The sequence below is a fragment of the Prionailurus bengalensis genome, chromosome B2 (assembly GCF_016509475.1).
Source record: "Prionailurus bengalensis isolate Pbe53 chromosome B2, Fcat_Pben_1.1_paternal_pri, whole genome shotgun sequence".
NCBI lineage: Eukaryota > Metazoa > Chordata > Mammalia > Carnivora > Felidae > Prionailurus > Prionailurus bengalensis.
The window spans coordinates 118,237,619-118,252,413 of NC_057349.1; the positions used below are offsets into that span (position 1 = coordinate 118,237,619).

Consider the following 14,795-nt stretch of genomic DNA (forward strand, 5'->3'; position numbering starts at 1 on the left):
TATGTGGTAGCAAAGCAAGAGCCCAAAGCAAAAACTGTAAAGATGAAGGGTCTAGACACGTAGCTGTAGAGACTGCAGGAACAGGACGGAGGAAATGGGGAAAAAATGATCAGCAAAGTGCTCCTTGCTAAGAAGAGTAACATAGAGGGGCGCCTGGGTGACTCAGTCAGTTAAGTGTCAGACTTTGGCTCAGGTCATGATCTCACGGTTCGTGAGTTTGAGCCCCGTGTCAGGCTCTCTGCTGTCAGTGCAGAGCCTTCATCAGATCCTCTGTTCGCCCCTCTCTGTTCCTTCCCTGCTTATGCACTCTCAAAAAGAAACATTAAAAAAAAAAAAAAAGGAACAAGAAGAGTAATGTAGAAATACGCCCTTGAAGAAGTACAAAGGAGGTGGGACCCAAGCTAAAGACAGTTAGGAGGTCTAAGGAGATCTGGTTTTCTCACTTGTTCATTTGTGTTGGTTGGTATGTATGTATGTATGTATGTATGTATGTATGTATTTATGAGACAGGGAGAGATAGCATGAACGGGAGAGGGTCAGAGAGAGAGAGGGAGACACAGAATCTGAAATAGGCTCCAGGCTCTGAGCTGTCAACACAGAGCCCGACGCGGGGCTCGAACTCACGGACCGTGAGATCATGACCTGAGCCGAAGTCGGATGCTTAACCGACTGAGCCACCCAGGCGCCCCTGTGTTGGTTTTTAAAGGAACAAGATATGGACATGTTTGCTGGCCAAAGAGGAAGTCAAAGGCATTCATACCTTTGACATACATAACATACAAAGCACGATCCTATGTGAGGAATCAAATGAAGGATCAAGACTTCCATAGGGAATGACTATTTTTTCCCTTGAGACAGAACAGGAAGGGAAGAATGAACAAGAAGAAGAGCGGAATGCTACATAATCTTGGGCTAAAGAGTTTTGAAAAATGGTACAGGAAACCGAGAATGCTCATGACTACAGCTTCTACAATCAGTGCCCCACCCAGCAGAGGGCATCTGAGCAGAGAGGCCGGGGTTCCCAGGGGCTCCAGAAGACCAGGAATATTTTAACAGGAAAGGAGGTAAAAAGCACTGCCTGGTAGCTCTGAGGGTCCGGCTGACACAAGAAATAATCTATCTGTAAAGGCACTAATCTGGAGTTGTGCAATTTTCCCTTACAAAAAGCGAGTGCGTCCATCGGGACAGCTGTGCTGTTTAAGGCAGAACTCTACAGCACTGGTATAGAAGTGGGGAGGTCAAGACACAGAGACCAGCAGGCTGATGGGCACAAAAGGCAAGTGGTTAGAACCTCCCAACAAAGTAGCAAAGGGACAGACCCCAGGGTTTTGGCTGGCTGGGGAAAGAAATTAAACAGGAGAGAGCTGGTAAGAACAACAAAATGAAGCCAATGGTGAACGATATGCTGGCAAGAGAATGGCAGTTGGGTTTGAAGAATGCGCTTCTAGAAGGGAAGGCATTGTAGTCAGAAAGTGGAGTCCGGGACCACTGTAGAAACAGACCAGCTGTGAGTGACAACGAGGCACAGCCAAGGAGATCTGGCACCGAGGAGAAGCAAAGAATCATAAAATAGGGTGTTGCCGCATCTGCCCCTGTATCCACAACCACCACTTAATACGTACAGGGTACCAAAAGCTGTTCTCGTTAAGTCTAAGCTGTATCATTAAAATTACCTGTAGAAAGTATGATGTTCCACGCACACTTTCCATAGCCTTTTTGCTGCCCGATGGTTTGGCAGTTTGAATCCAATGGTGCTCTCAAATTGTTCGAGCTAGAATAAATCAATAAGGTAAATCAGTAAGATAAAGGAGTTGATTAGAAGCTACTGAAATCATCAATTCAGATGTTTCCATGAGGGGTAATTCTTCTTGAAGAAAGGAGATACTAGTATGTATATCCAGTATGATTATACAGAATGGATTTTTCATAGAACTCAATACTAGTTTCTGTGAAAACCAAGTGCAACTGCTGACTTTAAGCAATGTCCACAACTCACCCTACCACCTTATCACTTAGCTGATTCAACAACAACAAAACGGGCCCCCACTATGTAGCAGGCACTTACAACTTTCTCTTTTCTGTTAAAGGTGTGGCTCTTACTTTTTTAGCAACATGGATATACATGCAGGTTGATTATTAAGAACTCTGACCTTATTTGCCATGAAAAAATAAGGAATAGTGCATTTTATTAAAATTCACTGGGAAAAAAATGAAGTCAGCTGACAGCCATAAAGAAGAACACTGACCAAAGCTGTTTAGATATGCCCAGGCCTACGTGACACTGCTTACCTCTGCTGGCCTAACTTTAATGTAGAAGTTACTGCGCTTATACGAAATTTTCAAGATTTTCGGCCAAGCAAAACGATTGATTCTCAGTCTGTCTTTGTAAATGAGAAGCCCGTTAGCGCACACACCCAGCTTGATGTCCACGCCTTCCGAGTCCTGCCAAGTAGAAGCCATTTGACCGTGGTTAGAGCTGTCCAAGTTTCACGGGTCAGGAAGCTTATGTCCCCCCACCCCCTTAAACCATGACCCGGAACGCCGATTTAACAGGTTGGTATTTAAATATCAGTGACACTACGTGAGTTAATAGAAACAGTAGGGCACGCAACACATCTTCAATCTCTTATCTCCTAGGATCAAAATTCGATTTGTCAAAGAGTTATAGCCACCTGACTACAGGACACAATATTCTCCAAAAGGCATAATTTCTGTGTTCCCAAGCTTGCCTACAAGAGCTGCTGGGGAAAAAGGGAAAGAGAGCTCAATTTAGACATCCTGAAGAGACAAGGTTTTCCTGGAGGCTATCCCAGTCCTTGGGGACACCCTGTCAGCCCAACTTAAGGTGCATTCAGACATTTTACTTTAGGCAAATTTATTTCAGATGGGCTATGCTAACTAATGGCTGTTAAAATCACGCCTCTATTTGGCAAAACACCAATCCCTCACAGAAAATTTCTCTTTGAATCTCTGAATTCTTCCGAGTAATTTTTCAATAACTCAGAGTGCTGACATCCAGTCCCCGTTATAGCATTCCCATGGCTGGCATTTCAATGGACTGCAAACTAGTCTTGAATTTACTCAAACTGTTTTCCCTCCCCAGCATTTTAACTTGGAATAGATGACAATTTACAATAATCACAAGCCTAAAGGATTTTTAAAAACCAAATAAATTTACAGATAAAAGTGACATAGTGTCTCCTCACATTTCAAGTAATATTGAGGACCCAATACTCAAAATACACAGATCACTGACTTTCAAGGGAAGAACTGGATCGCATTCACGACATATAAAATTGAAAACATTATTCAGAGACATTCATATTTTCAGAAATCACTTATGATATGGAACAAATTCTCACCAAGCCTGCTGAAACAAACACCATATTTAATCTAAGTCTCAATTCAACGAGAATGCAACTGAATCATCTAGAACAAGTCATATTACTTTTTTAAAAATAGAAGTATAGTACTAAGTCACTGATGCCAATTGCTTTCTCTGCTGCCACACTTGAATAATTCATATGTACAGGTAAAATGACATTAGACAATCCTAGCAGGTTTAAAAATTTAATCTATAGGGTGCTTTATTCACCCAAATCTGGCAGCCCCAATTCTCTCTAGGAACAGAGAAAAAAAGCTGGGATGAATCCGGCACAGGTGCCCAAGCAACTTGGCACCAGACAGAAATGTTGTTTTCCAGAAACATCATGGCCATGGCCACAGGAGCAAGCCGGAAGGCTGCCCAAGACAGTATGTTCTCACCACAAGTAAGGAGGCAACGCAGACTTGAAACACTGAACAAAGTCATCTCTAGTCTGAAGCAATCTTTAGGCAGGACACTGGAGCTATTTTATCAGATTTAAGAATAAACACAATCTGGAACCAAGTAAATCGGTTCATTTTCAGTTGTTGCACACATTGCTTCAGAATTCTCAGTATCTGTGTGAATACAAATTACAGATGAAGAGTAACAAGTGAAAGAGAAAAAGCATGCCTTGGTCTTCCATATTTGACTTCTGCCATTCAGCAACTAAGTCAGAAAAATAAACTAATAAAAAAGGAGCACCTTCTGTCCCTTATTCACTCCCCCTGAGGAAGCTGCCACATATGGGTGGCAATAGGGATCCCATGCCCTCGGACTTCTAAATGGGTTCAGTCTTGGGAAGCTCTTGCAGAAGATGAGAGAGAGAAGAGAAGAGGGAAGGGAGGTCAGCGAGGTGTCCCTGTGACAATTGTGGCTCCCTTAAAGACAGTGTTCTCCACACACAGATCTCTCCTTCTGGGTTCTGGCAACCACTCTCTGACCTCACCCCTTCAGACCCAGAGGAGTTGGGAGAGCGGCTGGTAAGAGCTCAGAGCTATCACACTCTTGGGGTTCCCCTGTACCTGTGTGTCAAGAGTACTTCCATTCAATGCTCTTCAACTTGTCCTAGTAGCAGTGTGCCATGAAAAGCTCTTAGTAAAAAATTTTTAAAGATGTACTTAAATATGATCAAGACAATCAAAGATGAAACTTTGATGAAAAGTTCTTTTAAATTGCTACAGACTTTCTTTGCGACAACCGACAAACATCTTCCTTATCAAATATCATCGGAGTGTATCAGATGACAAACAGGATGAAGAGATGAATGTTACTCTGAATTTTTTTTCAAAAAGCAATCTGCTTCTACTCACACACCAGGAACAGAAACTACGCTTAAACAGACCCACAACTTTTTTACTTTTCTAAGGTACAATTTTGAAAACGAGAACTGTGAAACCTTGTAGTACTGCCATCTAAGAATTGGTTTCTAACTAGCGATCAACATGTAGATTTGCATGTGGCCAGAGTAACAGGGTTTAGAAGAGCAGAGATCTGAGGTCTCTTTGGTCCCAAACCCATTCTTCTCCTGCGTCCCCGGTTTGGATTTCTCACCCGAGCCAGCCCGTCTCCATCACAGAGAAACAAGCTGAAAAACACGCAATGGTAGGAAGTCCCATTTAACCTCCTAGAATTTACCAGAAGAAACGAGGCAGATATGGGAATGCTTAACAACACGTGGCTTAGGCAAATCATTCTCTGCACTGTTTTATGCAGTTGTAAATAAAAACAGTCAAGTCTTAAATCTTAAAAAAGCACATGGAAGTACCTGTAAGAATTAAAAGTGTATAGCACCCAGCAGTTAAAAATGATGTCAGAGACTATTTACTGACGTGGAAAAATCTTTTATCAGAGCAAGCAACAAAACAAACAACAAAAAATTCCTCACAAACTGATACCTATAGTGTGATCCTACTGAAAAAAATGCACAAGTTCTAGTGCTCAGAGATGTTTTTTTTAAGAAAACAAGAAAACGTATCAAAAAAGCAACAGTGCCTATTTCCAAATAAAGAGAGTTCAATGGTTTTTGTTTTTTTCCTTCTGTTTGCTTCTATTTTCTATGATGTATATGTAGGTCTTTTATAACCAGGAAAAACAGTCAAATAAAGGCAGCCACGGAGGAAAAAAAGAGAGCGGTGCAATCATGAAGTACTATGCAAGTACGAAGCAGGAATGATTCACCTGAGGCCCAGGGAGGGAAGAGATCTTTGGATGGAGGGGCTTTCCAAGAGATTTCTCTAATCATAAAATCTGAGGTTCCTAGGCCCCATCCATCTAGGGAACCGTTGGTTCCCTCCGCATGTGGACCCTGGACACACTTTTCAAAACCACACCCATCTTTCACCTTACCTCTTACTCTCCTCCTTGACTCTCCTCACTGTGTGATCACCCGAAGTAGTGTCAGGAAGCACATAATGTTTATTAGTGGCATCTTCCCAACCCAAACCCTCTCTCCTATCACCTAGTCCATCATTCTGCCCTCTTCCCACCTCTCCAATTAGGCTGCGGGGGTTGCATCCCCCGGGGCCTGGGCCAGTCTCTTTCGTCTTGCGAGTGGTACAAAACAGGCCCGCAGAGAGGAGCCCAACCCTCAGGCTCCTTCATTAGCCAGAGGGTTTTTCAGAAGCGGTCCCATCCACACTGCATTGGCCCTTTCTTTGGATCTGCAATCCACTCCCAAGACAGGGATGGGAGAAGGGGCGGGGAGAGGCATCACCTGACACAGTAAAAGGTGGGGATGCAGAAGAAACCAGGACAGGGGGGAAAGATGCCTGACAGGTGAGTCTCAAGGTGAGTCCATATGAAAGGGTGTTAATTGAAAAGATTGAGAAAGAAGTAAGGGGGCAGAGGAGAGAATGAATGCTCCTTTCCATAAGCACAAACCCCACAGTTAGTCACTAAAGAAATATTATAGAGACCCTTGGGTGAGGGTGAATAGCCTTTTCCTAAAAGTGAGCTAGGCCACTCTGAAACTGGAGCCCTTTCAAAACCGTCAACAGACTGGAAAGATGCCACTTCCCATTACATTGACAGTACCTTGGCATGATGTAGGTCAACGCCATACATGGAGAGCCTCTTTGCATTTTCTAAGAACTGAGAATCAGCTTGTGCTGGAGATAAGCCCCTGAGGATCAAACGAAACAATATTATTTTATTGGCAGCTGCAAAGCAAACGTGGCCCAGATAGGAAAGGAGTGTATGAGCTCGGAGGGTTTAGGGTAGAGCAGTTAACCCCGTACAATTTACAGATAAGCAGGGAACAGGTAAGAAGGCTCAACTCTCAACCTCTAGAAGTTTCCTCATAGGATCCTCTACTCTAAATCTCTACCCTTCCTTTTTATCTCAGAGAATTGTTTTCGATTGTTTTCCCAGTGGGGAAACGGGTACAACATAAATTCCATGAGAATAAAAAAGTGATTTCATCTTTCCAAAAATGGCAAATTCTTACTTCCCACTCCTTAATTTTATTTCGGCAGGATTGATCACAACACAGATCAGAAGTACCTGTATTTGACTTTACACCTATGGTAGATAATGCAGCTCACACCCGGTCCATAACTAAAATTATTTCCATTCCTGTCTCTGCACAAGTCAACAAATTTTAGGCTCTAAGAGAGCAGGACCGTGTCCCGTTCATCTTCACAATCCCCAAAGAATTTCAGCACCTGATATTTCAAATTCAAATTATACAATAAATACCTATGGAGAAGAACCGGAATAAAGTGAAAGTGAATATAAGAAATACCGCTTTTTTTTTTTTTGACAAAAAAGTTAATGAATGTGGCCTGTTTAAAAACCTCTAATCTTTCAAAGTTCCCTTCCAAAGATTTTTGTCGAACTCTTATAAAATCTCAATTTTGCAATATGGGGCAAATTGTAATTTTGTAGCAAGATTTGTCATCTTGGGCTAAAAGCACATTTATTTTCACAAAGATATAGAAGTTCTCAAAGCGTAATATGGCACTTAATACGGTACTGAGTAAATCAGTAAAGTTTAGCTACTAAAAGCAAAGCTCATCTTGTGGACAGAGAAACCACCTATATATTTCATGTCCATCACTACCTACACTTCTGATTCAAACCCAGAAGCCTAGCCCTCTAGCTTTATCGGATAAAAAACAAAAGGCAGGCGGCGCCTGGGTGGCTCAGTTGGTTGAGAGTCCAATTCTTGAGTTTGGCTCGGGTCATGACGCCAGGGTTGCGGAATTGAGCCCCGCATTGAGCTCTACACTGAGCATGGAGCCTGCTTAAGATTTTCTCTCTCTCCCCTCCTCTGCCCCTCTTCCCTGCTGTAAAATAAAATTAAAAAAAAAAAGGGGGAGGAGGTGGGCAGAAGAAATACGTATTAAGTGCCCAAACAAGTATGGGAGTATGTCTGTTTTATGTGCTCAGGTTCAGAGGGAGGAAGAGGGAGATGTCACGGGGAGAAGTAACTTTTTCCAATAAATGAAAACATTCAGGATCATGAGCACTGTTGTTCACGTTATAGTTGTGAACACAACGAAAGGCGATCTCAAGGCTACAGGTTGTCTCGTTTAATACTAGGTGAGGCTCCAAAAGGAAACACTAGATAATCCCGTAAACAGTGCTTGGATGTCTGGCAAGTGTCAGAAGAGAAGCTGTTTCAATCCCCTGTGGCTATTCTCTCCCCAGCAAGCAAGTCACCAGACCTGTGGGTTTTATGCAGCTCTGCCACCTTCTCTTCCAGCTCCTTCGTCTGTGTGGGGGCAAACTGGAAGTCACTGAGGTCACTGCTGCCATGTTCTTCTGGATCATAGTCCCCAAGTTCAGCCTGCAGCGTGTAGGATCCCAGGAGGGCATGAGTCACAAATGAGCAGGGCAGGCGGCCGGAGGCAATGTCCTGCCGGAGCTGAAGGCACAAGAAGTATCTGAGGGGCAAGGGGGAGAGGAGGGCCGGGAAGAAATCCGTTAGGATGCAGCACCAATGATCTTTGAGTTCCAGTATTCCTCTGAAAACAGACGAGAAGGCAATGCCTTATGTCCACAGCAAAAATCGTCTTCTCTAATAAGAAGTCCACCTTGTTTCTTGGGCTCCTAACCCATGGAAATTCTGAACTGCTATTCTGGTCACAGTGTATTTATCATCATCATCATCATCATCATCATCAAGAGCTTTGTGACTGAAGATAAAAATCGTAATCACTTACACTTGTCTCCGTGGATTTAAAACTGGCATCGAAATTTACATGTCCCTCAAAAGTTGCAAAGACGAATGAAAACTTAAAAACAGCTGCAGTTCTTAGGCATTTGCAAGAAGAGCTAAGGTCACCCACCCTTTATTCTTTCTAGCCTTTTCATACCAATTTCTTCCATTCCTCAGAGGCCTTGAACAACTGTAAGTCTTTAAAGCCCTTACACTTGCCCATTTACTCCATCTACAGAGACAGTTCAATTTATAACAGAAAAAGCATGAGCTTCTGGGCCAGGCACAGCTGACTCTGTGCAACCTTGAGCTAGTGAATTTGCTCGTGTAAGGCTAATTCCCTACTTGTCAAATGAGAATTCTTCCGCCCTTTGAAGGAGAGGATACGAATTAGATAACATAATCAAAACATACCGCATGTTACCTAGGAGTCAGTAACTAATAGACATCATCATCATCATCATAATTATGTTATTAACTTATTAAATAGTTCTTATTCAATGTTTCAAGTGGTTTTACTACAGTTACTTATAAAAGTTTCCATTTCCACTAGATGACATGCGGAACCATGTTATTTACATTCTATGAGGATCTGGGGTAGGGGGGCACTACCAGCTCCTTTGCTGACATTTGAAAACCTGATTTCTACTCGTGACTTCAACTACTTGCTAATAAGATTACCATCAATCCCTGCAAACTAAACAGCCCCTCACTCTTGAAGACCTTTTCGACACTGCCATTCCCATTAGCAGCTGGCCACTTTGTCTCTTTGCCAAGCGTGGGGCACAGTTAGCCAAGAACTTGCCACGTAGCAAGTGCTCCAAAATCTTCTGGCAGAAGGGAAGTCATCTCTCTGGCACTGCGGTCTGAGGATTTTTATGCACCGCAGGAGCTCTCTAAGGAGGATTATGTTCCTTTGGTCCCTGGAACACCACAAGCAGAACTGCATTACTTTAGAAAAGTCCATTTTAAACTAGGATTCCAGGGTATCCTCTGATTCTCTAAGTCTGACTGAGAACCGTGCCAGTTCTCCACATTTCGTGACACTTTGAAGACCTAAACACCCAGATTTTCCACCTACTACTAAGATCTTGTTGTTCCGTTTGAGACTATGGTCTCGACTTTTCACATTGGTCCTGTCCTGTTTTCAAAGAGAAGTCGAAAGCCCAAAACCTTCCAACAAAAACTCCAACAGGTTCCTGAATTTCCCAGCTCCCTCTTCTTCACATGGCAGAAGCCAGCGTTCTCAAACACTATCCTGAACACTGCAACACTTCTGCAAACACCACTCTTGCGCTCCTCAAAAGACACCTCATCTTAAGTTTTCACTCAAGTCATAGTGAAGATTTCACTCATGATACTTAGGCCACCAGTCCAAGCAGGTGGCTGGTGTCAGGCTGCCTGCCGAGGCTTTTAGTGTTTAGCTCACCAAACTATCTCCTTTCTCTCACCATACACGGCGAGACTATTCAAGCCCCATTTAAAGGAAAAACCAAAGCACTTACCGATGCCATAAGTCGCAATTACCAGAGGATTATCATCTCCCGAACAAATTACTCCAAGAAGTGTGTGTAGAGAGAGGGTGCTAGGGCACAAGCCCCAACTGCAATGTTCGAAGGCATTCCTGTGGTGAGGCTGTGTATCCAGAGCAACCAACCTATCCGGTTTTATGCTCCAAAGCAGCTTGAGGTGCAGTTACAAAAGCTTATCTTTACTATTTACTAGCTGAAGTTAATTCAACCACAGCTTACTATCAGAAGACCGCCATTTAGCAACAAGTAGCAAAGGCGGGGTGGGGGTGGGGTGGTGTTGGTTAGGGGCAGTGGGGAAGGCTTGTTATTTACTCCATCTTGGAAAGAAATCTCCACGTGGGTATCATGCACTCTTAAGCACCAACACAACCTGATGTCTGCCAAAACTGGCCTAGCAGAAAGCATCAAGGGCTCAGGAACCACAGGAATGAATCAAAAGCAGTCTTTCAGCAAGACCTCTGGTGTTCAAAAAGTATATTCTGAACACACTTCTCCTTGGCCATGTAACGTATGCACTTATTCTCACCAAAGCTAATAAGTCCTATCACTGGTAACCCAGCTGAATAGGGCTAATATACCAAGGCACTTGTGGACTCAAATGCTCCTTGGTTACTATTCAAACACTCAGGCACTCTCAGAATCAGTAAATGCTCCCTTGCTCCTCAACTGAATCTTTTATTTGCAACTTAAGTATATGTTTATATGGCCCAGACAATCTCAAAGGAGATGGAAATGAAACAGCTATTGGCTAAGAAAGCCTACCTTGTTAGTTTTTTTTTTTTTTTCTACTTTGAAATAGGAGCCCCCTGGAAATATAGTTCAATTGGCTTTTTAAATAATTTCATTTTTCTACCCTATATCACCTTTGTGATAGGAGACTAGCACACAGGTACACAAGGGTTATACAACAAAAAACCATTTTAGTATTAATCTGAAATATTAAATATCAATGATTTTTGTAAGTGTAACGTAAGAAAGTTGCCAGCAATATAATTTTTTAATTTTATAATATTAAAAAATTTATTTACTATAAATGGAGAATTTAAAGTAAAAAGAAAATTTTGAAACTAGAAACATTTCCAACCATTTTGGAGTACGCTCATTTCCAAGGAACTTTCTAGAATTCAACTTATGAAAAAATACTTTGGCTTTAATCCTGAAATTACCATTATTCTCCCAGGGCACAGAGATAAATGAAAGCTCTAGGTAAAAATTTGTTTTAAAATGTAAGTATAAAGTACCTGGTGATATCTTCAGTCAACTGAGAAGGATCAGGAGGATAAAACTTCACATTAAAGGTGAACAGCCAAGGAGGATCTGTAATTATTAAATGTGGGTATTTACCCAACCAGCAGAATGACCACTTATTTTGATAAAAATTAAAGGTTAATGTTCAAACAGCACATACTACTTCCACTATACGTCAGTTCGGAGAGTTTCATTGTTTGATTTTGAGAAAACTATTTACAAAAACAAAACAAAATATAAAAATTATACAAATAACCCACTATGAAAGAAAAACAGATTCCCTTTTTTTAAATAAACACTTACTAATACTTTCAATGTTTTGTATGGTGATATATTATGCAAAAATTTCAATATAACCTATATGTAATCATTCTGAAATAAGATTTGTTTTAACCATAGACTCTCCAGATGCCAAATATCTCCTACTGTTTAAAGAGAAAAAAAAAAAAGTATTTTAGGATTTACACATTGTTGACAGAAGGGAGATAATGATCAATTGATCACTATAGCTATTCAAGAAGCTGATTAATGGTCTCTTAATCCCATAACGAAATCTCAAAGAAGGGAGTAGTAAAACATCACAATACTTTTTTTTTTTTTTTAAGTTTATGTATTTATTTTCAGAGACAGAGAGTAAGGGAGGGACAAAGAGAGAGGGAAAGAGAATCCCAAGCAGAGCCTGATGTGGGGCTTGAACCCACAAACCATGAGATCATGAGCCAAAACCAAGAGTTGGACACTCAACTGACTGAGCCACTTAGTGCCCACACAATACTTTTTAATAGTGTTTATTTATTTATTTTGAGGAGGGAGGGGCAGAGAGAAAGAGAGAAGCAGAGAGGGAGAGAGAGAATCCCAAGCAGGCCCTCACTATCAGCACAGAGCCCGATGCGGAGTTCGAATTCACCCGTAAGATCATGACCTAAGCTGAAATCAAGAGTCGGATAGACACTCATCCGACTGAGCCACACAGGCACCCAAACATCACAATACTTTAAGACAATAAAATTATTCCCAGGTTTATAGAGTAGGTGTAAGCATACTCCTATAGAACATATGCTTGGGCTGCACTGTGCCACAGAAGTGAATGTAACAACCATCAGAAATGACTTATTAAAAGTTAAAACATTTCTATCTCTGCACTAATGTTTAACTAATGTTTGATATGTCATACTTTGGATAGCTTTAAAGAAAAGAAAGAAAAAACCACACAACTCTGGGCAGAGGGCAAGTATTATTTTCCTAAATGGATCCAAATAAATCCACTGGCCAGAATTCAGGGTTATGCTCAAAGTTCCTAGTATTTCTAAATAGAAACAAAGTATGCTCATGGTATTTCATTCCAACCACATTTGAAGGCCTCATGGTTGCTTTATTTCAGGGACTTGAAGAAAATTTTACTGAATCCCATTCTCTTTTCCAGCATGTCCTTTTGTTCTCTTCTCACCATGAGTACACTAACTTCTCTCTCAGAGGTCAACCCGTATGTGTGGAATGGCTGCTAAGAACACACGTGTACCTGTATTGGATTTAGGTTCAGTGCCTCACCATTCCACTTCCAAAGCCAATCCTGAATTTCAGTTCTGTGTCACACATTTAAAATATCATAGGGGCGCCTGGGTGGCTCAGTGGGTTGAGCATCCGACTTCAGCTCAGGTCATGATCTCGCAGTTCGTGGGTTCAAGCACCGCATCAGGCTCGCTGCGGTCAGTGTGGAGCCCGCTTAAGATCCTCTGTCCCCCTGTCTCTCTGCCTCTCCCCCTGTTGTACACGCGCTTGCTCTATCTCTCTCAAAAAAATAAAAAAACATTTTAAAACACCTTTGAATAAATAAAAACAAAACAAAACAAAAACAAAATAAAATAACATAAATGGGATATATGACTTTCCTGAAGAGTGAGACTTCCCTGTCCTATATATAGTGCCATGCTGGGCAGGAATATGCACTTCTTCAGGGGGCTGCTAACCCATAATTAAGCTAAGTCACCATAGGATTATCACTTCCTAATGGATCCTTATTTTTTGTTTTCTGGGTATTAATTAACAAGAGCACGTGCTTTTCTGGACAGGACTATAGGGATGAGTTTCTAATAGAACACTTATATTTTAGCCCTAGTAATGCTATACTTTAGGGGCACCTGGGTGACTCAGTTGAGAATCCAACTCTTGATTTCAGCTCAGGTCATGATCCCATACTTGTGGGATCAAGCCCCGAGTAGGGCTCCATGCTAAGCATGGCATCTGCTTAAGATTCTCTCTCTCTCCCTCTCTCCCTCCCCTGCTCAGGCTCACTTACTCTCTCAAAAATAAATAAGTTAAAAAAAAATGCTAAACTTGGGGTGCCTGGATGGCTCAGGTGGTTAAGTGTCTGACTCCTAATCTCAGCTGAGGTCCCGATGTCAGGGTCGTGAGTTCAAGCCCCATGTTGGGCTCTGCATGGGTGTGAAGCCTACTTAAATAAAAACCGAAAATTAGGGGCGCCTGGGTGGCGCAGTCGGTTAAGCGTCCGACTTCAGCCAGGTCACGATCTCGCGGTCCGTGAGTTCGAGCCCCGCGTCGGGCTCTGGGCTGATGGCTCGGAGCCTGGAGCCTGTTTCCGATTCTGTGTCTCCCTCTCTCTCTGCCCCTCCCCGTTCATGCTCTGTCTCTCTCTGTCCCAAAAATAAATAAACATTGAAAAAAAAATTTTTTTTTTAAAAAACCGAAAATTAAAAAAAGAAAGAACAGTCTACGGATCATGTATATAGCAATCACATGCAGGTCTCATATATATAGTCTGATTTGTGTACATCTGAAGAAAATTTCAAGGCAAATTTTAAACAGGAACCAATAGGCTGTTGGTTTTCAAAAGTAACTGAAAAAAAGATTAATGTTTACCTTTGCTAATTTCCCATTAACTGAAAAGTAACAATAAAAGCCTGGCATTGGCTGGGTGAAGATAAAACATGCAGTTCTTTCGTCCACTTTAACACAAGCAGAAAGGAAGAGGTCAAGGCAAAAGCTAAGACTTCATGTTTCCAGCCTACTTGCACCCTCAGGACAGGACAGGATTCCATTTAGAAACTAGCTCCAAATCATCTGAGAAAGCCAGATCCTACTTGTTACTGTTATCCCTCTTGCCAAACCACAAGGGCAAAAGTCCTGAATAACTCTAAAAAAAATTCACAAACCATCAAAACACAAGACCATGATTCATAATCAGCAGGAGTCTTGCCTTCCAAAAATCAGCAACCTCCATGGCTCTGAAACGAGTGGCATACAAACATAATCAAACAGAAGCCAAACAAAACCATAGGAAACAACTCAATGGAATCAGGTTTCAGCGGTTATCCTATTCTATGGTTTGGGTCACTTGGAAGCTCCGGTTTCAGATAAAGTGAAAGAACCAGGCATCCGTACCTTTCCGAATTCATGCACTCTACAGTTGTGTAGGACAACCATACAAAAGACAAGGGAAAAGTGCCAAGGCTCTCTGATACACCGTGGA

General features: G+C 41.9%; 1 protein-coding gene across 50 annotated transcripts in view; it reads right to left on the minus strand.

Annotated features, from left to right (window-relative positions):
* Positions 1-14,795, minus strand: part of EPB41L2 (erythrocyte membrane protein band 4.1 like 2) — a 220,415-nt gene that overhangs the window by 55,244 nt on the left and 150,376 nt on the right. For all 50 annotated transcript variants that reach the window (XR_006299058.1, XR_006299057.1, XM_043592371.1 and 47 more), the window contains 5 exons: positions 11,302-11,377; positions 8,035-8,253; positions 6,401-6,488; positions 2,290-2,442; positions 1,674-1,771 (listed from right to left, as the gene is read on the minus strand). Coding sequence is in view for 48 of the 50 variants with exons in the window: in XM_043592371.1 (XP_043448306.1) it covers positions 1,674-1,771; positions 2,290-2,442; positions 6,401-6,488; positions 8,035-8,253; positions 11,302-11,377 (634 nt within the window). In the remaining 2 variants the exon portion in view is untranslated. The remainder of the gene's footprint in view (positions 1-1,673; positions 1,772-2,289; positions 2,443-6,400; positions 6,489-8,034; positions 8,254-11,301; positions 11,378-14,795) is intronic.